At 43.1% G+C, this 24,000-nt stretch overlaps 1 protein-coding gene across 1 annotated transcript in view; it reads right to left on the minus strand.

Annotated features, from left to right (window-relative positions):
- WLS (Wnt ligand secretion mediator) overlaps positions 1 to 24,000 on the minus strand; it is a 903,497-nt gene that overhangs the window by 771,762 nt on the left and 107,735 nt on the right. Inside the window, exon 2 of the mRNA XM_044085601.1 lies at positions 5,697 to 5,969. Within this exon, the coding sequence (XP_043941536.1) occupies positions 5,697 to 5,969 (273 nt within the window). The remainder of the gene's footprint in view (positions 1 to 5,696; positions 5,970 to 24,000) is intronic.

The following is a 24,000-nucleotide window of genomic DNA, read 5'->3' on the forward strand; positions in this document are numbered from 1 at the left end:
AGACATTTTAAGTCTACAGTAGCAGCTGGCTCAAAAGGAGGTAGAGCGAGTTTCTCCAAGCCAAAGTTAAGGTCCCAGGCTGGGGTTGGAGCTCTCCTGTGTGGTCTCAAATTTGTGGCCCCTCTGAGGAACTGCTTGAGCAGTGGATGAGAGAAAAGAGGGGAGGTGCTGTGTTATAATGAGCTGAAATGGCTGAGGCGTGGATTTTAATGGAGGAAAAAGACAGGCCCTTGTGAAGCATCTCAGTTAAGTATTGTAACATCTGAGGTAAATTGGGCGCTGCTGTGTTCATCCCTCGAGACTGGTTCCAGGCACAGAATCTTTTCCATTTTTCAGCATAAGATTTTCTAGTACGAGGCCTCCTTACCTAAGATGATATCCATCACAGGTTTGCTGAGGGATGGTAAAGAAGAGATTACGTAATTAGCCAGGCTGCAAGGTTTAGTGTTGGAAGCGGAGGGTGCAGAATCTGGTTCTACTGCTGAGACAGCAGGGAAGGAGTCTGAGGCAGTTGCCATGAAGATCACCATGACACACTGCACAGGCGGGGGTACACCAGTGTTGGCGCGGCCACTCTGGAGCAATCAAAATCATCCTTGGTTTGTCCCGTTTGACTTTTAGTAGAACTTTGGAGAGCAGAGGCAGGGGGCATAGACTGAGGTTTTTCCAGCTGAAGGACAGAGCATCCACTTTCCAGGCTTGTTTGTGGGGAGTCCTTGTGCAAAATTTGTCCAATTGGTAGTTCTGGGGAGAGGCAAACAGGTCTGTATCTGGGCTCCCCCATTTGCTTGTCAACATGTTGAAAATCCTTGGTTCCAGTTTCCACTCGTGTGGGTCCATGAGGTTTCTGCTTAGTCCGCCTGCCAGTGTATTTAATACTCCTGGCAGGAATTGAGCTTGTAGGTGCACTTGGTAGCTCAAGGCTGTGTTCCACAATGCCATGGCTAGTCTGCAGAGGGGGTAAGAATGTGCACCCCCCCCTGCTTGTTTATGTACCACATAACAGTGGTGTTGTCCGTCTTTACCATTAGTTGTCCTGGAAGAATGTGATCCTTGAAGGCTGCCAGAGCATTCTGTACATCTAACATTTCTTTTTGATTGATATGCAGGTGCATTTGACTTGGGTTCCATTTGCCCCGAATGCACCTCCCTGCCAGGTGAGCCCCCCATGCATAGTCTGATGCAGCTGTTAGGGTTTGGGTGGCAGGGGGTGGTGTGAAAGGTAGTCCCTTGATTTGGTGGCAGGCCTCTCCCACCAAAGGAACTCTAGGTGCAGGCAAGGTTTGATAGGAATCATTGTTTCTAGGTTCGGAGAATCTTTTCCTCTTCTGGTACCAGTTGAATAGCCCCCATGCTTAAGAGAGAAAATACTTGTTTTGGGACCTCTGCCCACTGATTTGGGTGTAGGTCCAGCCACCCACTTGGTGTTGGCAATGTGTGGAAGTGAAATATGTATCCCTGGGATACTATTTAAAACCCATTTGTCCTGGGTAACGAGTTCCCAATTCTTTGTATGAAGAGCAATCTTTCCCCCAAAGAGGCAGTCAAATGGTAAGTGTTTGGAAATTTTAAGTCATTGAGACAGTTTACCATATGGGGGGGGGGGTCTTATTTCCAGACTTGGAAGTGGAGGGCCCCCCACTGCTTAGTTCTGTGAGTCCCCTGGGACTGAAACCTGAGGTTTTTGCTGTGTCTGGGTTAGGCTTGAGAAGACCTGGAAGGAGCTGGAAAGGACCAATTCTTAGAGGGCAAGTGCCTACTAAATCTAGGAGGCTGAACTTGTAAAAAATCTAACAGTTGGCATAGATTTAGCTTTATCCTCCATCTTTAAGAACTTCCTCAGCCTTGTTGCCAAACAGGCGGCCCTGATTTAAAGGAGCATCCAACAACTTAGCTTTAACATGATCAGGAAAAGATTGCTACTTAAGCTAAGCATGCATTCTGAGCACAGACCCAGTAAACAGCAGCTCTGCAAGAGGCCTCTAATGAATCAAAACCACATTGGAAAGTATGTTTTCCAACTTGTTCGGCAGAATGCATTAAATCCTGTAATTCTTTATTTTCTACACAGTCAGGAATCAACATCATTTTCTGTTTAAGAAGTCCAATAACATGTTGCTGATATTTTAACATATGAAACTGGCAGTTTAAAGCCCTAATGGCCAAGGTTGCAGAAGTGTAAACCTTCTTACCCAATCTATCCAGCACCCTGGAGTCTCTATCAGAAGGGGTAGGATTTTTAGCAGTAGAAGCCTTAATGCTCTTGGGCCCCTGGGAAATAGTCTCTGGATCTGCAATAGGATTTTTGAAAAGGAACTTGTGGGACTCAGGGACCCTGTAGCATCGGTCAGGTTTTCTGGGAGCAGGAGGCAGGGAATCAGGGGCCAAACTAGATTCCATGAAAGCATCATCAACAATGTCTAGTACAGGAGGAATAGCTAAAGGCCTTTGCTGAGGTAGAAGAAGGAAATCCCAAAGCCTCTTTTTTGAATCAGAATTATCCTGGCTTTCACAGTGGAAATGTTCCCTTAGAGAATGCAAGGTTTCCCCAAAAGAAAAATTGTCAGGAGGGGAAGCAGAGGGAATACAGTCCTCTGCAGCAGAATCTTCATAAGGAGATGAGGACAAATCCAGGTCATCAGAAGAGTCATAAAAAACAGAATCCTGATCAGAAGATTCATAATCGACCTCGATCCTAGGCCTCTTAGAAGGGGAGGGGGGTGGCTACCCCTGATTAGAGTTATTAGATCTTCAGCCATTCTTATTTGTTTATGCATAGAGGCCTGAACATGTGGCCTGGGTGTCAGTTTTTTAGACATGGATAGAGATTTAGGCCTAAGTAATGTAGGAGGCGTCAATTTAATATGCAAGTTCGTAGGCCTGAATACACCCTCAGAAGCCAGTGCCTGCACAGCGGCTCCAGACCAATCCAAGGTACAGACATCCATGGGTTCCATAGTGGAGACATCTCATGGCATACCGGACTCTGAATGGGTCTCAGTAGAGGCCTGCGAAACAGAAGTAGTGGGCATCAGGGGCTGCAAAAGCACCTCACTGAGTACCGGTGAACTGGCGACTGGCTTAGGAGAAGCGTTGTTGGCAGTTTTGGACCTCGGCGGCCTGTCTCCGTCTTTATCTTTGCATTTTTTTTGGAATACCGGTAGTCGAATGGCTAACAGACGACATTTCTGGATAATTAAACAGAGAACCGAAATATTTAGAGGCAAAAATATACCGATGACTGATAGTGCATTGATTAAAGCACAAAACAGACAGCAAGGTACATTGTGGTCAGGGCCTAGGCAAGGAATACAGTACGAATGAAAATCTTTATGAGGTATTGGCTTTCCACAAGTAATGCAATTATTAACTTTTACTGACATCGGTAAGGAGCAAGCAAAAAAAAAAGTTTCCCCAATGGGGTACTTAGCTTTAGTTTAAGACTTCGATTCTGAAACTCGAAAACAAAAATTTCAGGAGTCGGCTGACCGGCACTTGCGAACCGCTTCTGCTTCGGGCACCGCACGGCAAGAAAGACTGATGTAATGGCATCGGCTGCATGTTTTATACCTCTGACTACCTGATGTCATGGAAGATGGGACAGCAACCGATGCAGGACCCAAGACTTTGTTAATCAGGCCGACTGAGGGCAACCTGCAAACAGATTACCCAAACGTAATGACTGCAACAGCTAAACACTTAGAACACCGACGCACACACAGATGCACACACAGACCTCAACTGTCCAGATTTTTGGCTCACATTTTAGTCTGTTCCTCATAACAATCTGTGTTTTTGACAAATTATTGGGATGAAGTCACTAAATAATGAATACATTTGAGTTTCAGACTTCAAATCCTTCAGAAAATGTCAAAACAATTCCTATTACTCTAGCAAGTTTCTAAGCTTACAAAAGTTAATATTTAAAATATGTCCCTATTTTTGGGCCTCTGTCCCCCCATTTTGTTTTTGTCCAGATTTATTGCACTGAGAGGTACACACACACACACACACACACACACACACACACACACACACACACACACACACACACACACACTTACTTTCTTGGTAGCCACAGTGAAAAAAACAAACAGTACTCACGAAGATGCCACTGCTATAGGCAAGAAGCCACTTAGCCTTACTCTTTTTTAGCAGAACTGATCATAATTTGTATTAGGAAGACTTGCTTTTCAATAATTTTGTATCTGGACTACAGGCAACTGACAAAGCTGATGAGACCAAGTGTTAGAAGCCTTAATCATTTTTTTTTTTTTTTTAACACTGCAAGAATGTGACAAAAAAAAAAAAAAATCACATCTCTTCACAATCTGCCTTTAAAAAGAGTTGTGGCTGGATTCACAGTACATCTACTTTACTTACCAACAAGTAAACACCAGAGGCAAAGCTGCATTATTACCAGATAAGACATTTATGAGCAGAAGCATCTCTCTGTAAACAGTGAAACGAACACCAAGAAGCAGATACACTACAAAGGTAAGATGGTAAAATGAACACAAATGATGGGGACACAGAATGGGCATGCTGGCTGTGTGCCTACAAGGACAGTTGTACACTTACACAAAGGCCTGGCATGACATTAGGGTACAGCCTGGGGGCTTATGCCCAGAAAGAGCAGCAGCAATTCCATCTTCTGGACACTGTTTAGCAAAACTGCAGAATACGCAGCACAGGCAGGCCTGCTTCTTCAATAGAAGAAATACCTTCAGTGCTCATATAAAGGCAGGACGTGTGATGGAGTAAAGTAAAATGATATGGGTAGTGGGGCGACCTATATAATACAGTTCCTGAAAATGTTTTTACCCTTACTATATTGCTCATTTACTTTAACATTTACCTAGTGGGTACACAACAGCACTGTTCTGCAACTTTGCTGCACTTTTTCATCTGAACTCTACCTGGCATTTCCCATGCCCCCACCCACCCACTAGCCTTAAGTGTGCACCATGTTTATGAAATTAGCCCTTATGGTACATTTGCATTTTCCCTCCAATCAAATACATTCCCATTTAGACAATCTTAAAGAAAATTATGTCAATGCCCCAGGCATACTAGAGGATTACATGTTTTTTACTTTGCTTCAAAATGAATCCAGGAATGGACAAAGTCCAAATCAAGGCAATCTAATGAAGGCTGCTAAGATTCATAGGTGTTTAATAAGCTAACGACAGCAAGAGTCTTTTTAAGCCTAGCCATGCATACCAAATCTCCAAGTTCTGATGATCTTACGTAGACAGTTTAAGGGCCTCACCCATGTACTAAAAAGGAGACCTGCTGAATAAAACACTTAGTAGCAGAGATTCAAATTAGGTGCACATAGATATAGTTACAAGATTGCTGGGCAAGAAATTATTAAATGCACACAATAGTTCAGGAATTCTGCTGTATTTATCTCCGTATTGAAACCATTTCAGCACATCTTTATAACACTGGCTCATGCAATAAATGCAAAATTTAAAGTGTAAAACAGTTAAAAGGAATTCCAAAGAAAGCCTAGAGTAAAAAACACACAAATATAAAATTGAAAGGGGCAGACTAGACAAACCAAGCATTAATTCTTCAAAGGCTGCAAGGCCTCTAAATGGGTAGCTACATTAATAAAAACTAGCAGTAGGAACAGCATGTTAGTCACTGAACATTTAAATTATTTTGTATATGCAATACAATGAACTTACCAATAGGATTGTCCATTTTGAATACAATGTCAAACTGTAGAATTACCAACATAAACTGGAACCAGGGGGTCATCGAATTGTTAAACAGAGGAATATGGGCAGCAAAGACTATATCACTGGCTCTGATCATCTTGCCTTCAGCATCCTCTAGGTTGGCTATGCTCTCACACTGGTTCGGATCCAAAGGCATAAACCATTTCGTTTTATGATGATTTTTTCTTATATCCACACACTTCGCAGCAATGTGAGGCATTGCTCTAGTAGGTTTGGGAGCTAGAATGACAGAAAAAAATGGTTACTATCCTATAAACACCATCTGGAAGGAACACAGTGCTAGCAACACAAACACTTACTAACAAGTAAACCAAATTTGTAGTTCTGCTCTCTAAACAGTACTAAAGCAAGGCTAAGTTTGCACAACTTTCCAAAATGTACAAAATGCACTTATTTTACCAGGCAGAGGGGACCAACTTCATATTCTGCACTCCTAGGCTAGCACTTTTGCACAAGAAATATAAAAGCTACATACATACAAGCTCAAAATGTAAACTGTGGTTTTTGTACCTCATAAGGAGCATTAGGGGTACAAAACAACCAACACAGGTAGCTTAAGTCCCTTACTGCAGGACATGCACCAAATATTTGTCTTGTGATCTTGAAGACTGAATGGACAATCTTACAAAAGCTGTTATGTACCTAGTCTTCTCTGGACATATGCATTGTGTTTCAGGAGAAGAGCAGATTGAAAGTGCGGCTGCTGTTCAACCAATTAAATTGCTTGATTTTTACACTGCTATTTCAACAAACACAATTTCTTCTGAATGGAAAATAAAAACAAATCAGCTGTATTCATAGCTCTACAACTGTCCAGATTTTCACAGACTGTCCAGATTTGTTTACTCATTTTTGATCAGCTTCTCATAAAATTGTAGTTTTCTGGCAAATCATTGAGGACTGAAATGAGAAAATGGCAGACTTTTGATTTTCAGACTTCATAGCCTTCAGAAAATTCATGCCAATACAAATTGTCAACTTTCTAAGTTTACAAACAAAGAAAAAACATCTGGTATTCCACCACAGCAAAAATCCACCATGATCGAGTCCTGTGTCAAACAGCATGCAAATTTAATGGAAAAAGTAAAAACAGTATTACAATTCCACAGTGATAGAACGATAAGCACTTTCGGCTATTTAGCCTTCTTCAGATCGATGTGAAGAAGGCTTTGGCTAATCGTTTTATCACTATGGAATTGCAATGCTGTTTTTTCTTTTTTCCATTAAATTTGCTTGCTGTTCAACACAGGACTCGATCGTGGTGGATTTTTGCCATGGTGGAATACCAGAGGTTTTTTTCTTTGCTTGCTTCACTTTTCCACTGGTAAGCCTTCAACAAATGTAAGATAGTTTTTTCTAAGTTTGGAAAAGCAATATTTCAAAAAAAGTGTCCCTACTTTTGCACCTTTATCCCTCCCATTACTTGTGGCTTTGTCCAGATTTCTTGCTCTAAGAGGAGGAGAGATATAGCCATTTCAATACTGGAAAGCAGAAAATCCTCACTCCAACTGAATGGTTTGAACATTAAGCCACATAGGATTTACCTAAAACTGGTGACAGCTGTACTACATTTAGCCTAGCCCATGTCTCTTCATTTTTATGTACAGTTCACAACTGCATCCACTCTGAAAAATAAACTTGTTAGCATTTAAAATCTTACATAAATGTTCACACAGTTGGTCATTTAGCTTATTTCATTCCTTTACACTTTTCACATCCTTCAAAGAATACTATTTTTCCAAGCCTCCTCAATATAAGAATTTTCAGGACATATTACCAATATATTAAAGGTTGAGGATGACTGATATCAACTCCACTTCAAATCTCGCCCACATGTTTTGATGCAAGTTAGAGTTCTCTTTTTTTTTTTTTTTTTTTAAATCCCCTACCTCTGAGGGATCCTACCCAAAAAGGCTCCACTTCCTGCAACCAATCTGCCCTTTCACTCTGCAGGGATGGGAGCTAGGCATACCTGGCCTGACAGAGCAGTGTAGTTCATTCTTACCCAAGAAGTTCTACTGATCTGTCCACTTTCCCTGCGGCGTGGGCTGGACAGTAGAGAGCAGGTCAGCGTGCTAGTCACTCTGAGCAGCCTACCCCTAAGCTGCCTGCAGATTTGTCATAACAGCCAGGTCACGGGAGGTGTGCATTTTCCCATGCATGCAGCTCCAACTTAATCAGCTCAGCAGAAAACTTCTGCTTAATGTAGGCATGAGCCAATGCAGTTATTGCAGGCAAGTGATAAAACACAATCTTCTATGGAGCAGCCAGTGCAGAAGGTCTAGCAGCCTTGCACTGGCATCAACTGTGCAAATTCATCCTCCCCTGCCCGTCACCCATGCCAATAATCTAACATGGATTGTCTGGGCTGCAGTCATGGATTCATCCTATTCCATAGTGCCAGGGAGATTTACTAAAATCATTCCTGTAATTTAGCTTTGAGCAAAAATGGTTGGAGCTATGATGCTAATACACAGTTATTTCCCCCTCTTTTTACTGGTACTCCTAATTTCCATTACTATTTTAATACTTGTTGTTCCCAACCTGCAGTTGCATTGCCATAGCCATATTTTTTGTAACATTTCAGTTTACATTGTTTTATCCATTTACACATCTAGTTGCACCCACTTTCTTTTACACACATTTACTGCATCTACTAGTATGTGGGTTTTGTGGTAAAAGTAGGGCATTTAATATGATTAGCAATATTCTAATCGTAGCAAAAACTTATAGTTTGCTAGGACCTCCAAAAGTCATTCTCCATGGCCTACTGATCAGTGGCATAGCTACTTTGTTCAGCCCGGGGCTGTCTGAATTTGCAGCCCTTCCTCACTCACAAAATCATGGCCCAATGCCCCCCCACCCCATACAGCCCTCTCCCCTGCAGCCATTCCAATGTCCTATTACTTGGCTACTTCACCCCATTTACTATAAACCCTAATGTGCATACTGCTTTACTTCTACAATGATTATTTGGATTTCATTTAAAACTTTTTTTTTTTTTTTTTTACATTTTACAGCACAAACACTAAATGGATATCTGTTAAACAAAGCAATAGTCTCACATGAAAACAGACTTGGCATTAAAACTTCTCTGCCTTTGAAAATCACATTCCATTGAAAGCATTGAAACCCGCATTCAAAGAAAAGGCAAATGGCTAGTGGTGGATAAAGATTACCTTTGGGCTGTTTTCAAATCATTAGGCCCCTTGCACACAAAGCACACGTGTTCCTTGATACACCTTCCTACAGTCCTTGTATAATACAGCACACTTGTTAGAGTGAGTTTTAAATTTACTGTTTTGAACATTTTTCCAGTAAGCAATGAAACAAAATACATGAACCAATAATGACAGCTGCCCAATTCAGAACATTTCCATCATAAGTCTCCTCAAACTTCTACAATCCACCAGTATCAGTAAATATGCACAATCTCTGCAGAAGTAAAAAAGTCAACTAAATAATTCCATATTAAAGAAACGTGTAACTAATGAAAAGGTTGCTGCTAGCAATATATTTTGTTTCTTCTACAAATAAAGTGCCCGTTGCCATTGAAGAATAAAACTGTCTACGCTGCATTAAACATGATAAACTACTAAATTGCAATAGGGAATGGACACTAAACTGATAACAGGTTCATAGTTACTAGGTATTTACGCCAAAGAGGACATTCTCAGGACTGCAGCATCCACCCCTTTAAAGTACAACACAGAACAGCATCAGCAATCCATCTACATAATGTGGGAGTAGAACCCACAGCTTTCTGCATCAAAAGCAGTTAGTTATTCTACCTGTTGTGCTACGAAGACAAACAGACTTAGCATAACCAGCACTAAACTTCTCTTACTCACTGAAAACTATACAGCACAAGAAATCTGGAAAAAGCCACAATTTATTGGGGGGGGGGGCCCAAAACCAGGGACACATTTTAAACCTTGCTTGCAAAGTTGCTAGAATAAAATATTCTGTTACCATGCATTTCCTGAAAGACCAACTTAAATGGCTACCATTATTTAGTGAATTCAGTTCTCACAGATTTGCCAAAAAAAAAAATTTAAGAGGAACAGACCAAAAGTATGAACCCACACACCCCCACCCCACAACACAGAATGCAGCTCTCCTCACCATAACACACAGAATGCAGCTCTCCTCACCATAACACACAGAATGCAGCTCTCCTCACCATAACACACAGAATGCAGCTCTCCTCACCATAACACACAGAATGCAGCGCGCCTCACCATAACACACAGAATGCAGCGCGCCTCACCATAACACACAGAATGCAGCCTCACCATAACACACAGAATGCAGCGCCTCACCATAACACACAGAATGCAGCGCCTCACCATAACACACAGAATGCAGCTACTCACCATAACACACAGAATGCAGCGCGCCTCACCATAACACACAGAATGCAGCGCGCCTCACCATAACACACAGAATGCAGCGCGCCTCACCATAACACACAGAATGCAGCTCGCCTCACCATAACACACAGAATGCAGCTCGCCTCACCATAACACACAGAATGTAGCTCACCTCAAACCCAAAGAGCAAATAAAAAACAGAAGCACCAAGTGGTACGGTGGTTAAGGTGCATGCCTTTCAACCACTAGGTGCAAGGTTTGATTCTCACCATGGGAAAGATAATAGGTCTATAGTTCCTGGGGTCCGTGGAAGCACAGTACAGTTTTGTACACTTACCATAAATGTAGATGTACGAGTGTATTCACTGTTGCAGTCATTACATTTGGGTAATCTACTGGCGGGTTGCCCTCAGTCGGTTGCTGTCTCCTCTTCCATGACGTCAGGTCATCAGGGGTATAAAACATGCAGCCAATGCCATTTTAATCGATTTTTCTTGCCCCAGATGTCAGGTGCCCCCCCCCAAATGGGGAGCAAAAAAATAAATTATATATATATATATATATATATATATATATATATATATATATACACACACATATATATATATATATATATATATATATATATATATATATATACACATACACACACACACACACACACACACACACATCACTATAAATATATAAATGCACTTTAAAAATCATAAAATTTACCTTCAACTAAAAGCAAATACACCACAAAGGCTTTTCAGTACAGTGAAGGAAAGAAAAGATATAGAAAGGGGGCTGGCGGGTGGGTAATCTGGACTGCAACAGTGAATACACTCTAACATCTACATTTATGGTAAGTGTACACAACTGTACTATGCTCTTCGTGTTTCACTGTTGCAGTCATTACATTTGGGTAGAATCCCAAAGGTATGGGTGGGAGGATGGAACTAAACAGCATTAGGAGCAGCTATAAGGCCTTGCAGGACTGCAGTGGCAAAGCCTGCCCTGGATTTAGAAAAGAGAGGGAAATGGTAATGCTTTGTGAATGTATGAACTGAGCTCAAAGTAGCAACTTCTAGAATGTTCTCTGGTAGGGACCCCTCTGAGGAAAGCTGCGGAAGTAGAGGCAGCCCTGGTGGAATGAGATCTGATCCCCTTGGGCACAAGTTTACCATGGTGCAAGTAGCAGAAACGAATGCAATGGCTTATCCATTTAGAAATAGTCTTCTTTGATATAGCCTTCCCCTCTGATCCTGCAGCAAATGCCACCAGTAGTTGCTCAGACTTTGAGATTTTGTTCTGTTTAAGTAGAATCTTAGTTGTCTGTGTACATCCAATGAATGCAGAATCTGCTCTCCCTTGTTCTACGGATTTGGGAAGAAAGTTGGCAGGTGAATGGTTTGGTTTAGATCCACACTGGATGCCACCTTAAGCATAAACGAAGAATTGGTCCTGAGGGCCACCCTGTCTAGGTAAAAAATAATGAAAGGCTCAAATGCCATGAGAGCCTGTAGTTCTGAAACCCTGCTAGCTGAAGTGACTGCCAAAAGAAAGGCTGCCATCCAAGAAAGAAACTTTATATCCGCAGTAGCTGCTGGTTCAAAAGGAGGTTGGGGTGAGTTTCCAGCACAAAGTTGAGGTCCCATGCAGGAGTTGGTGCTCTCCTGGGAGGCCTTAAATTTTTGGTCCCTCTGAGGTACTGTTTTAGCAGGGGATGAGAAAAGAGGGGAGGCTCTGTTGTAATGAGCCGAGATGGCAGAGGCATGGATTTTTATTGAAGAAAAAGATAGGCCCTTGTGAGGCATCTCAGTTAGGTATTGCAAAATCTGAGGAATATTGGGCTTTGCTGTGTCTATTCCTTGTGCTTGGTTCCAAGCACAGAATCTCTTCCATTTATCAGCATAAGATTTTCTAGTACTAGGCCTTCTGGCCTCCAAAATGACATCCATCACAGGTTTACGGAGAGATGTGGTTGTTTAGCCATGCTGCAAGATTCAGAGTTTTGAGCAGTGTGCAGAATTTGACAGTTCTGCTGAGACCAAAGGTGAGGTGTTTGAGGCACATACCATGGAGGAAGGTGCGACATGTTCTTTTAGAAGCAGGTACCAGTGTTTGGTGAGGCCAGTCTAGAGCAATTAGAATCACTTTTGTTTTTCCCTGTCTGACTTTTAGTAAGACCTTGGAGAGTAGAGGCAGAGGGGCAAAAGCATACACCGATAGGTTTTTCCAGCTGAAGGATAGAGCATCCACTTCCCATTCTTTTTTTGTGATGAATCCTTGTGCAGAATTTGTCCAACTGACAGTTTTAGGAAGAGGCAAATGGATCTAGGTCTGGGCTCCCCCATCTTTGTGTTAATGTGCTGAAGATTTGTGGATCCAGTTTCCATTCGTGTGGGTCCTTAAGATTTCTGCTTAGGTCGTCTGCCAGAGCATTTTGCTTTCCTGGCAGGAATTGAGCTTTAAGATGTATTTAGTAAGTCAAGGCTGTGCTCCACAAGGCCATGGCTAGTTTGCAAAGGGAGTAGGACTGGGTACCCCCCTGCTTATGTACCACATAACTGTGGTGTTGTCCATCTTCATCAGTAGTTATCCTGGATGAAGGAAGTCCTTGAAAGCTGTTGGAGCATTCTGAACAGCTAGCATTTCTTTCTGGTTGATATGTAGATGCATTTTGGTTTGGGCTCCATTTACCCTGAATGCATCTCCCCTGCCAGGTGCAACCCCCCCCCCCCAAAGCATAGTCTGATGCATCTTTAGTTAGGGTTTGGGTGGCAGGGGGGTAGAATAAATGACAGTCCCTTGTTTTGGTAACATGTCTCTGCCCACCAAAGAAACTCCTGTTGCAGGCAGGGAATGAGAGGAATCATTGTTTCAAGGCTGTGACAATGTTGACTCCATAAGCTTTCTAGATACCATTGAAGTTTTCTCATATGCAGTCTCGCATATGGAATTAGTAGAATACAGGATGCCATGAACCCCAAAGCCTGCAGAATTGGTCTTGCAGATAGCTGGGTTTTTTGGTTTTTTGTTGCCACTTGTTTGAAGTATGCTGTCAATTGTATTTGTTTGTCTGGCATGAGGTAAGCCATCTGGGCAGTTGTATTCAAGCATGCACCCAGGAATGTAATTATTTGAGAGGGTACCAGTTGTGATTTCTTTTTGTTTATGGTGTACCATAGGCATGCTAGAAGCCTTTTTACAAACACCAGAGTTTGAAGAAGAGTGACCTTGTCCTCTGCCTGAATGAGACAATCCTCCAGATAAGGATAAATTTGAATGTTTCTTTGTCTGCAAAATGCAATTACTGGTGCCAGGCACTTTGTAAAGACCCTGGGCACAGCAGATAAGCCAAAGGGCAGTTCAGAGAATTGTTAATGCAAAACGCCTGCTTTGAAGTGAAGGTATCTTCTGCAAGATTCTCTTATTGGGATATGCAGGTATGCCCAAGTCTAGAGTTACCAACCAGGCATTCTTGCCTAGCATAGGCAGTAGCTGTTGTAACGTCAGCATTTTGAATTTTGGAATATCCAGGAACATGTTTAGAATTGATAAGCCCAGAATGGGACGTAATGATTTGTCTTTTCTGGGTACCAGGAAAAGTCTTGAATAAAATCTTTGTCCTTTTTCCTTTTCTGGTACTGGTTTGAATAGCCCCCATATCCATGAGGGACATGACTTGTTTCTGGGCCTCTGCCCGCTGGTTTGGTGGCAGATCTGGCCATCCGTTTGAAATTGGCAATGTGTGGAAATGTAATATGTACCCCCTGAGATACTATGGTTAATACCCACTTTTCTTGGGCAATTAACTGCCAATTTTGAGCATGAAGTGCTAGTTTTCTCCCCAAGAGGGCTGCCAAAAGATAAGTGCTTGGAGATGGCAGAGGAAAGTCACAGACTGCTTACTGTAGGGTTGTGCTTCGTTACCTCCAGATTTGGAGGTGGAGGCACCCCATTGCTTTGACCTGTAAGATCCCTGTGATTGACATCTGGAGCCTTTGGAGCACCTGGGTTTGCCCTGAGTGGCTCTGTTGGACACAGGAAAGGACCAATTCTTAGTAGGCCAGTGCCTACTGAACCTGGGTGGCTGCACGTGTAAGAAATCATTTACAGTTTGCATGGATTTAGCTTTGTCTTCCATTTTCTTTAAAACCTCTTCTGCCTTATTACCAAACAGACTGTCATGCTGTAAAGGGGCATCCAAAAATTTAGCTTTAACATGATCAGGCAGATTTTGCTCCTTGAGCCTGGCATGCCTCATCACAGATCCAGTTACAGCGGCCCTGCAAGAGGCCTCCAAGGAATCAAAACCACATTGCAAAGTATGCTTTCCAACCTATTCTGCTGAATGCAATAAATCCTGTAACTATTTTCCACACAATCAGAAATCATCATTTTCTGTTTTAGTAAGCCCATAACATGCTGTTGATATTTAAGCATATGAAACTGGCAATTTAAAGCCCGGATTGCCAAGGTTGCAGATGTATAAACCTTCTTTCCCCATCTATCCAGCACCCTGGAATCTATCTGAAAGGGTAGGATTTTTGGCAGTAGAAGCCTTAACACCCTTGGGACCCTGAGAAATAGTCTCAGGATCAGCAGCAGGATTTTTGAAAAGAAATTTGTGGGAGTCAGGAACCCTGTAATATCTGTATGGCTTACTACGAGCTGGAGGCAGGGAATCAGGAGCCATGCTTGATTCCGAGAACACATCAACAATGTCTAATACAGGAGGTATTGCCAAAGGCCTATGTTGAGGAGGAAGAAGAAGAAGAGGAAGAAGAAGAAGAAGAGGAAGAGGAAGAAGAAGAAGAACAACAAGAAGAAGAAGAACAACAAGAAGAACAAGAACAACAAGAAGAACAAGAACAACAAGAACAACAAGAACAACAAGAAGAACAAGAAGAACAAGAAGAACAAGAAGAACAAGAAGAACAAGAAGAACAAGAAGAACAAGAAGAACAAGAAGAACAAGAAGAACAAGAAGAACAAGAAGAACAAGAAGAACAAGAACAACAAGAACAACAAGAACAACAAGAACAACAAGAACAAGAAGAACAAGAACAAGAAGAACAAGAACAAGAAGAAGAACAAGAAGAAGAACAAGAACAAGAAGAAGAACAAGAAGAAAATCCCCAAGCCTCTTTTTTGGTTCTGAGAAATCCTGACTCTCCCGGTGAAAATGTTCCCTTAAAGTATGCAAAGTCTCTCCAAAAGAATAATCCTCAGTAGGAGAAGCAGAAGAGATGATTCCTCTGCTTCAGAGTCCTCATAAGGTGGAATAGAGAATTCCTGATCAGAAGAGGAATCAGAAGAAATGGAAACCTGATCTGAAGATTCATAATCAGTGCCTTGCCTAGGCCTCCTAGCAGGGTGGGGGTGGGAACCCCTGATCAAGGTAATTAAATCCTCAGCCATTGTGATCATTTGTTGTTTAGGCATAGGGGCCTGAACACGTGGCTCATGCATAGTTTTCAGACATAGATGTTGGTTTTGGCCTTGTTTTTGTTGATGGCGTCGGTTTAATATAAAGTATAGTTTTGTACCTACCATAAATGTAGATGTTCGAAGATCCACATTGCTGCAGTCCTAACACTTGGGGGTAGTCCGCTGTCCCAGTCGGCCCGAATACCAAAGTATAAGGCTGACGTCGGTCAAGGCGCATTAGTCTGACGTCAGAACGTCAGGGTACAAATGCGCATGACTGACGTCATATCCTCAGTCTTTTCTTGCCCCAGATGTCAGAAGACCCTAAAAAGATAAGGCCAAAACCAAAAACACCAAACACTCCTGTACCAAATATATGTACAATATATACAAATTTACAAAAGTACAACCCCACCCACACAACCACCCCTAAACACAGAGGGGAAGGAGGGAGGGATTGGACTGCAGCAATGTGGATCTTGAACATCTACATTTATGGTAGGTACAAAACTGTACTATGTTCTTCATCCCACATTGCTGCAGTCCTAACACTTGGGTAGAATCCCAAAGCAGAGGTAAGGGAGGCTGGCAAATCATAAAGAAGCAGGAGCTGTCAACATGCCCTGCAAAATAGCCGTGGCAAAACCAGCCCTAGATTTAGAGTAGAGAGGAAGGTGGTAATGCTTAGAGAAAGTATGCACTGAACTCCAAGTAGCTGCCTCCAAAATATCCTTAGTTGCCACCCCCCCCCTTAGAAATGCTGTTGAAGTGGCAGTAGCCCTAGTGGAATGAGGCCTAATCCCAGCTGGAATCTCCTTGCCATGATGGGAATAACAAAATGCAATGCAAAACCCAATCCACTTAGAAATAGTCTGTTTTGACACAGGCTTGCCCTGAGAACTCAAAGCAAAAGAAACAAACAACTGCTGAGACTGCCTAAAATCCTTAGTCCTGCTTAAATAATAACGCAACTGCCTGTGTACATCTAAAGTGTGCAAAATCTTTTCCCCCTTATTTTGGGGATCTGCATAAAAAGTAGGCAAATGAATAGTTTGGTTTAAAGCCACACTAGAAACCACCTTAGGCATAAAGGAAGGATTAGTACGTAATGATACCCTATCCTTATGGAAAATCAAAAAAGGCTCAACCGCCATAAGGGCCTGCAATTCACAAACCCTTCTTGCAGAAGTAATGGCCAACAAAAAAACAGTCTTCCATGACAAGTATTTCAATTCAGCAGTAGCCGCAGGCTCAAAAGATTGTAGAGTAAGTTTCTCCAACACAAAATTGAGATCCCAAGCAGGAGTAGGAGCTCTACGTGGGGGTCTTATATTCTTTGCCCCTCTAAGAAATTGCTTGAACAAAGGATGAGAAAACAATGGTGGGTCACAATCATAGTGAGCTGAAATTGCTGCAGCATGAATCTTAATGGAAGAGAAAGACAAACCTTTGTCCAATAACTCAGTAAGATATTGAAGAGCCACACTCAAATTAGGCTCGGAAGCCTCCAAATCCTTTGCTGCACTCCAAAATAAAAATCTCTTCCATTTTTCTGCGTACACTTTCCTTGTACTAGGTCTTCTGGCTTCCATAATCACATTCAAAACTTGTTGAGGAAGTTGAGACCTGCTGTGGTTCAAAACAGAATATGCCAGGCTGTTAGATGAAGAGAGTGAAGCTTGACATTGAGTAGATGACCGTCCCTCTGAGACAAAAGGTGTGGAATCAAAGGTAAAGGCCATGGAGGCTTCCTTACCAGACTCCTCAGTAATGGGTACCAGTGTTGCCGAGGCCAATCTGGAGCTATTAAAATCATCCTTGGCTTGTCTTGTCTGACCTTTAGGAGTACCTTTGGGAGGAGAGGCAGAGGTGGAAAGGCATACACATGAAGATTTTTCCAACTGAAAGAAAGAACATCCACTTTCCAAGCTGTGTGATGAAACCTTTTCGTGCAAAACTTTGGCAGCTGGTGGTTTAGTGGAGAAGCGAACAGATCTATGTCTGGAGTTCCCCATGACACTGTCAATTTCGAAATACATGAAGATCCAGTTTCCACTGTGGGGATCCATGATTTGCCTGCTTAACACATCTGCTAAGGAGTTCTGTGCTCGGCAGAAACCTTGCCTGAAGATTTAGTTGCAAGCTGAGCAGTCTCCCACAAAATCATTGCTTGCCTGCATAGAGGATAAGAATGTGTTCCCCTTGTTTGTTGATGTACCACATGACAGTTGTGTTGTCTGTTAGAATCAACACCTGCCCTGGAAGAAGTAACTCCTTGAAAGCCATTAATGCAAACTGGACTGCTAACATCTCCTTCATGTTGATATGTAGATGCTGTAGTCTGGCAGGCCACTTGTCTTGTATCCACTTTCCATTCAGATGAGCTCCCCAAGCTATGTCTGAGGCATCTGTCGTTAGAATCTGACTCGCCTCTGGCCGGGTCACAGAGAGTCCCTTGTTTAGGTGACATTCCTGAGCCCACCACAAAATTCCTTTTGAATGCAAGGTATTATTTGAATGACAGTGTCCAAATCCTGGCAGTGCTGTGTCCATACATTTTGAGATACCATTGCAGCTTCCTCATATGCAGTTTGGCATTGGGAAGCACCAGAATACAAGATGCCATGAACCCTAAGGCTTGAAGGACTGTCCTTGCAGTCAGCCCGGACTGAAGAGATAGTTGATGGAAGTAAAGGGAAAGATTCTTTTGTTTGTCCGGGGTTAAAAAGGCCATCTGGGTTGCTGTATTCAGTCTCACACCCAGAAAGCACATGTCTTGAGAGGGTACTAGACTGGACTTTATTTCGTTCACAGAATACCCCAGGCATCTTAGCACTGCTATCACATATTCCAAATGCTGAAAAAGGTCTTCCTTTTCTTGAGCCAGAATCAGGCAGTCGTCCAAGTAAGGATAGATTTGTATTCCTTTTAGCCTGAAGTAAGCTATCACTGGAGCCAGAACTTTTGTGAATACTCTGGGTGCAGTAGATAAGCCAAAGGGCAATGCAGAGAACTGATAATGGGAATTCCCAGCTCGAAAATGCAGATACTTCCTGCAACTTAGTCTGATAGGCACATGAAGGTAAGCCTCCTTGAGATCTAAAGTTACCATCCAGTGATCTTTGCCCAGCAGAGGTAAAAGCTGTTGTAACGTCAACATTTTGAACTTGGGAATGTCCAGATAAGTGTTGAGGATAGATAAATCCAAAATTGGTCTCCACGTGTTCCCCTTTTTTGGTACTAGGAACAGGCGAGAATAAAATCCTAGGCCCCTTTCTGGCACAGGAACCGGCTGAATGGCCCCTATTTGGAGTAACAGAGAAATTTGCTTGTGGGCCTCTTTTCTTTGTAGAGGAGGAATGTCTGGCATGCCTTTGAAAGGAGGCAAGGTATGGAAATAAAACCTGTAACCGTGGTGAATGATATCCAATACCCATCTGTCTTGGGTAATTAAACTCCAATTTTCTTTGAAAAGTGCCAGCCTTCCCCCCAAAGGTGCTGCCAGACGAGAAGGCTCTGGCAGCTGAAAAGGCAGGTCATTGGGTTTGCTTACGAAAGGACTGACCCCTGCCCTCACCAGAAGACTGAGCAGGTGAACTCCCTGTTCTAGGCCTAAAAGAACCTTGAGCTCTGCCCCTACCACATCTAGACCTACCCCTAGACTGGGAATCATAAGAAGGATATGTCCACCCCTTAGTAGGCCAATTTCTACTAAACTTCGGAGGCTGAACCTGCAAAAAATCTTTAACAGTCTGCATAGACTTAGCCTTGTCCTCCATTTTCTTTAAAACTGCTTCCACAGGCGAACCAAACAACACATCAGACTGTAACGGAGCATCCAAAATCCTTGTCTTAACATGCTCAGCTAAATTCTGATCCCTCAGCCAGGCGTGCCTGCGAAGAACAGAACCAGTGGCAGCCACCCTCGAAGAGGCCTGTACAGCATCAAAACCACATTGCAAGGAATGCTTACCCACCTGTTCAGAAACATGTACTAAATCCTGCAACTCTTTACACTCAATACCTTCCGCCAGAGCATCCACCTTAGACTTCAATTGTGAAAGGAGATAATTTTGGTATTTTAACATGTGGAACTGACAATTCAAAGCCCTCATGGCTAAAGTGGAAGAAGTATACACCTTCTTTCCCCATCTATCCAAAGCCCTTGCCTCTTTATCAGGAGGAACAGGATTTTTAACAACAGAAGCCTTAACACCTTTAGGCCCCTGAGAAACAGTTTCTGGGTCTGCCCTAGGACTCTTAAAAAGATACTTATGAGCTTCAGGCACCCTATAATACCTATCTGGTTTAACTGGGGCAGGAGGCAAAGAATCAGGGTTCAGGGAAGCCTCTGCAAAAACATCTTCCACCACATCCAGAACAGGAGGTATAGCTAAAGGCCTATGCTGGGGTAGAAACAAAAATTCCCTAAGCCTCTTCCTGGAATCAGAGAAATCTTGACCTTCCCATTTGAAATGCTCCCTCATGGAATGAAGAGTCTCTGAAAAAGAAAAATCCTCAGGAGGAGAAGCCGAAGGAGTAGAATCATCTACATCAGAATCAGAATAAGGAGGATACTCCTGTAAGTCTTCAGCCGAAGACTCAGAAGCCTCCGAACACTGCTCAAAACTCTCAAGCTCAGGTTCCACCCTAGGCCTCTTATCAGGAGGGGGCATAGAACCTAATCATAGTAATCAAATCTTCTGCCATTTTAAGCATATGTTTCTTAGGCAAAGACCCTGAAGAACTAGGAGAGACACCCACTGAAGTTAAACCTGGCCTGCCTCTCAAGAAGCCTTGGAAACAGAAGGGAGGGCCTAACCACCTTAGGAAGGGAGGGGAGAACAGCTACCTGAGAAGCCCCTTCAGCCTGGCCTACCTCCTGAGAGGACACATCTTGTAACAGTAAAGTCTCTCCCTGAGACTCCAAAGAAACTTCTGGCAGAACCTCCGGCTCCACCGAGCCTTCTAAAGAACCGACGTCCGGGACAGACGGTTCTTCCAACCTAGGCTTTGCTGCTTTGTCCTTGCGCTTTTAGCGAAGCGGCGTCGGAGCATCCGGCGGCATTTTATAATTACAACGCTTCCCAAAACTAACCTGGCACAGTCTAATCTTCTCTTTATAGTGCGTTTGTTAAATCTAGCACAAGAGCGACATCCAACAACGCCGTGCTCAGGCCCTAAGCAAGGTATACACAAGGTATGGTAATCCCTATGAGGTATCTGTTTCCCACAAGAAATACAGTTATTCACTTTTTCTGACATCCGGTTAAATACTGAGGCAAGAAAAAACCAAAATATTCCCCAACGGGGTACTTAGCCAACTTTGATTCGGTCTGAAACTCCGACTTCAGAAAATTTCAGAACGCCAACCTGCACTCGCAATACTGCTTCTGCATCGGACCATGCGGCAAAAAAGACAGAGGATATGACGTCGGTCATGCGCATTTGTACCCTGACGTTCTGACGTCAGACTAATGCGCCTTGACCGACGTCAGCCTTATACTTTGGTATTCGGGCCGACTGGGACAGCGGACTACCCCCAAGTGTTAGGACTGCAGCAATGTGGGATGAAGAACATCAATATTGAGGCCTGAAAACACCCTCAAAAGCCAGTGCCTGCTCAGCGGCTCCAGACCCATCCAAGGGAGAGACATCCGCGGGTTCAATACTTGCAGAATCTCGTGGCATACCGGACTCCGAATGGGTCTCGGTAGGGGCCTGCCACTCAAATGTAGCAGGTATCAGGGGGTGCGAAAGCACCTTACTGAGTACTGGTGAACCGGCGACTAGCTTAGGAGAAGCTTCGTCGTCAGTTTTGGACCTCGACGGTCTTGTGAACTCCGGTAGTCTGATTGCTAACCAACGACATTTCAGGGTAGTTAAATCTTGAACCAAAATATTTAGAAGCAAAAATATACAGACGCTTAATAGTGTATTGGTTAAATTTAGCACAAAACAGACAGCAAGGCACGTCGTGATCAGGGCCTAGGCAAGGAATACAGTACAAGTGAAAATCCTTATGAGGTATTTGCTTCCCACAATTAAGGTAACTATTAACTTTTCCTGACATCGGTAAGGAGCAAGAAAAAAAAAAGTTTCCCCAATGGGGTACTTAGCTTTAGTTTGAAGACTTCAGTTCTGAAACTCGAAATTGAAAATTTCAGGAGTCGGCTGACTGGCACTTGCGAACTGCTTCTGCTTCGGGCACCATGCGGCAAGAAAGACGGATTAAAATGGCGTCAGCTGCATGTTTTATACCCCTGACGACCTGACGTCACGAAAGAGGAGACAGCAACCGACGCAGGACCCAAGACTTTGTTATTCAGGTCGATTGAGGGAAACCTGCCCGCAGATTACCCAAATGTAATGACTGCAAGAGTGAAACACTAAGAACATCACCTTTGTGCAAGGGAACAATGGTAGCCTTTTTCCATTCAGTCTAAGCACTGGATTCGCCTCAGCTATGAGTACCCAATGGCATTGCTAATTCTTGTTTGAGCCCATGTAGGACACAGCCTGGGATGTTATCTGGTCCCATGGATAATGTGTTTGACCTTGGAGAGGGCATTCACAACCTGCTCTTTAGAGATAGAGGACAGGTGGTAGGATGTCTTGGGGTAAGCGTGGCAGGAAAGGAGGAGTGAATTTTCACAGAATCTCTCAGCGAACAGGTTAGCAATGCCCACAGGGTCGGTATATGTGGCATCACTAACCACCAGTTCATCACAAATCTGAGCCTTTCCTTTAGTTACATCTATAACTTACAAGAACGCTAATTTGGATTCGTAGTTAGCACTGGAGGACTTCACAAGAAGTTTTATTTGCTTGTTAAAGCTGAGGAGGGAGTGTTTCCAGTTTAAGAGCAAGAGGGAGTGAGACCCAGAAAGCAATTTCTTCCTCTCATTGTAAAGCCTGTTAATGGCAATTGTCCACCAGACAGGTTTGCTACTCCTCAAGGAGCTTGGTTTTAGTCCTATCAGGTATGGTTGCATCAATGCAGTTGTTCAGGTGTTTGTATAAAGCATTTGTGTAGAATTCAGCATAGTCACCAGGTTCCATCTGAGGAAGGAGGTGCGGTGAATCTATTACACCATCGCATAAGAGGTTAAAAATCTGTTTCAGAAGTTTTTTTGCTTTAATTTGTGCTGTGAGGGGTCAGGTGTGATAGTAAATTCAAATGAGATGAATTTTGTGGTCATATCTCACCAGGGAAGACCTCATAATGGTGCTAATGGTTCCTCATATTGGTAAGCACCAGATCCAGGATGTTGCCACCCCTTGTGGGGCTGTCAATTACTCCAATGCCCTGGACCAGCTAAAGTCGAGGAACCGGTCCAGGGCACTGGAGTAAAATTGATGAACCTTTGGGCAAATTAGTTTTCGCATAAATAATTTCATAGTCAGTCAATGGATGGGTAGTTACCCAAAACCATGGTGTTCAGATGGATCTTGATAGACTCAAGTAGACCCAAATAGGCAGTGTGGGTATCCTGATTCATGGAGGGGGTTCTGTAGCTGGCAATGACTTGAAGAGGTGTTCTACCAACAGTTACTTGCACCTGAAGTATCTCTCCAGGGAATCATACTGTTTAACCAATCTGGAGGGTGTATTATCTTTAATGAATATTGATACACCTCTTTTAGTTTTCACACCTTTGGTTTGTGGTCTGAATGTGTAGAACACCCCAGATATGGCTGGGGTGTTCTCCACAGCCTTATACCAGGTCTCTGACTGTAGAAATGTCAATGTCTTCCAAGGTGAAAACTGCTTCCAGTGAAAGCAGTTTCATGTTAAGACTCGGTGTTTAGTAACAAAACCTTGAGGTTGTTCTTAGACTGAATTCTTGAGTCAGGAATTTTGTCCAAAAAAGGCACTACGGGGTGGCAAGATCCTTGGCCAGTAGCCAAAACACCAGGGGTGAAAGATGAAGACCATCTCTGGCAAAACATCGAGGTCTGTCCATCATGTCACCCCAGGTTGACAGATACTCCACTTGGAATGACACCAGAAACTAAGTCAATTATCGAAGTTGATCATTTTCTGTTTGCAATGAGGCACCATCCTAGGTGAAGGTAAAATGTTGCTTGAGGCTAGAGACAAACCAGCCCAAGACATAGTAAGAGAGCTCAATCACGCCTCTATTCATACAGTACAGACAGGTACATTTCAAGTCGTTCACATCAACATGGACTAAGAGTCATAACAGTACCCGTTGACAGACTTGAGGGCATGTGTGATTTGGCAGATCCTGGCACCTGACAGACACCTGACCATGAGACCTTCTTATCCAGCCTGGTGAGTGGGACATCTGTCTGTCTCATGATAGAAAAATCGCCCATGACCAATATGTTTGGTTTTGTGTTCTGCCTTAAGGGCTTCACAGGTTGAGACACGGGTATGTGAGCTATTATGTGTCATGTGTTCTGCAGAGGAAGTATGTGTAGCGTGCTTGTGT

Source organism: Protopterus annectens, chromosome 10.part0 (genome assembly GCF_019279795.1).
Source record: "Protopterus annectens isolate FY-2018-M chromosome 10.part0, PAN1.0, whole genome shotgun sequence".
Taxonomy (NCBI): domain Eukaryota; kingdom Metazoa; phylum Chordata; order Ceratodontiformes; family Protopteridae; genus Protopterus; species Protopterus annectens.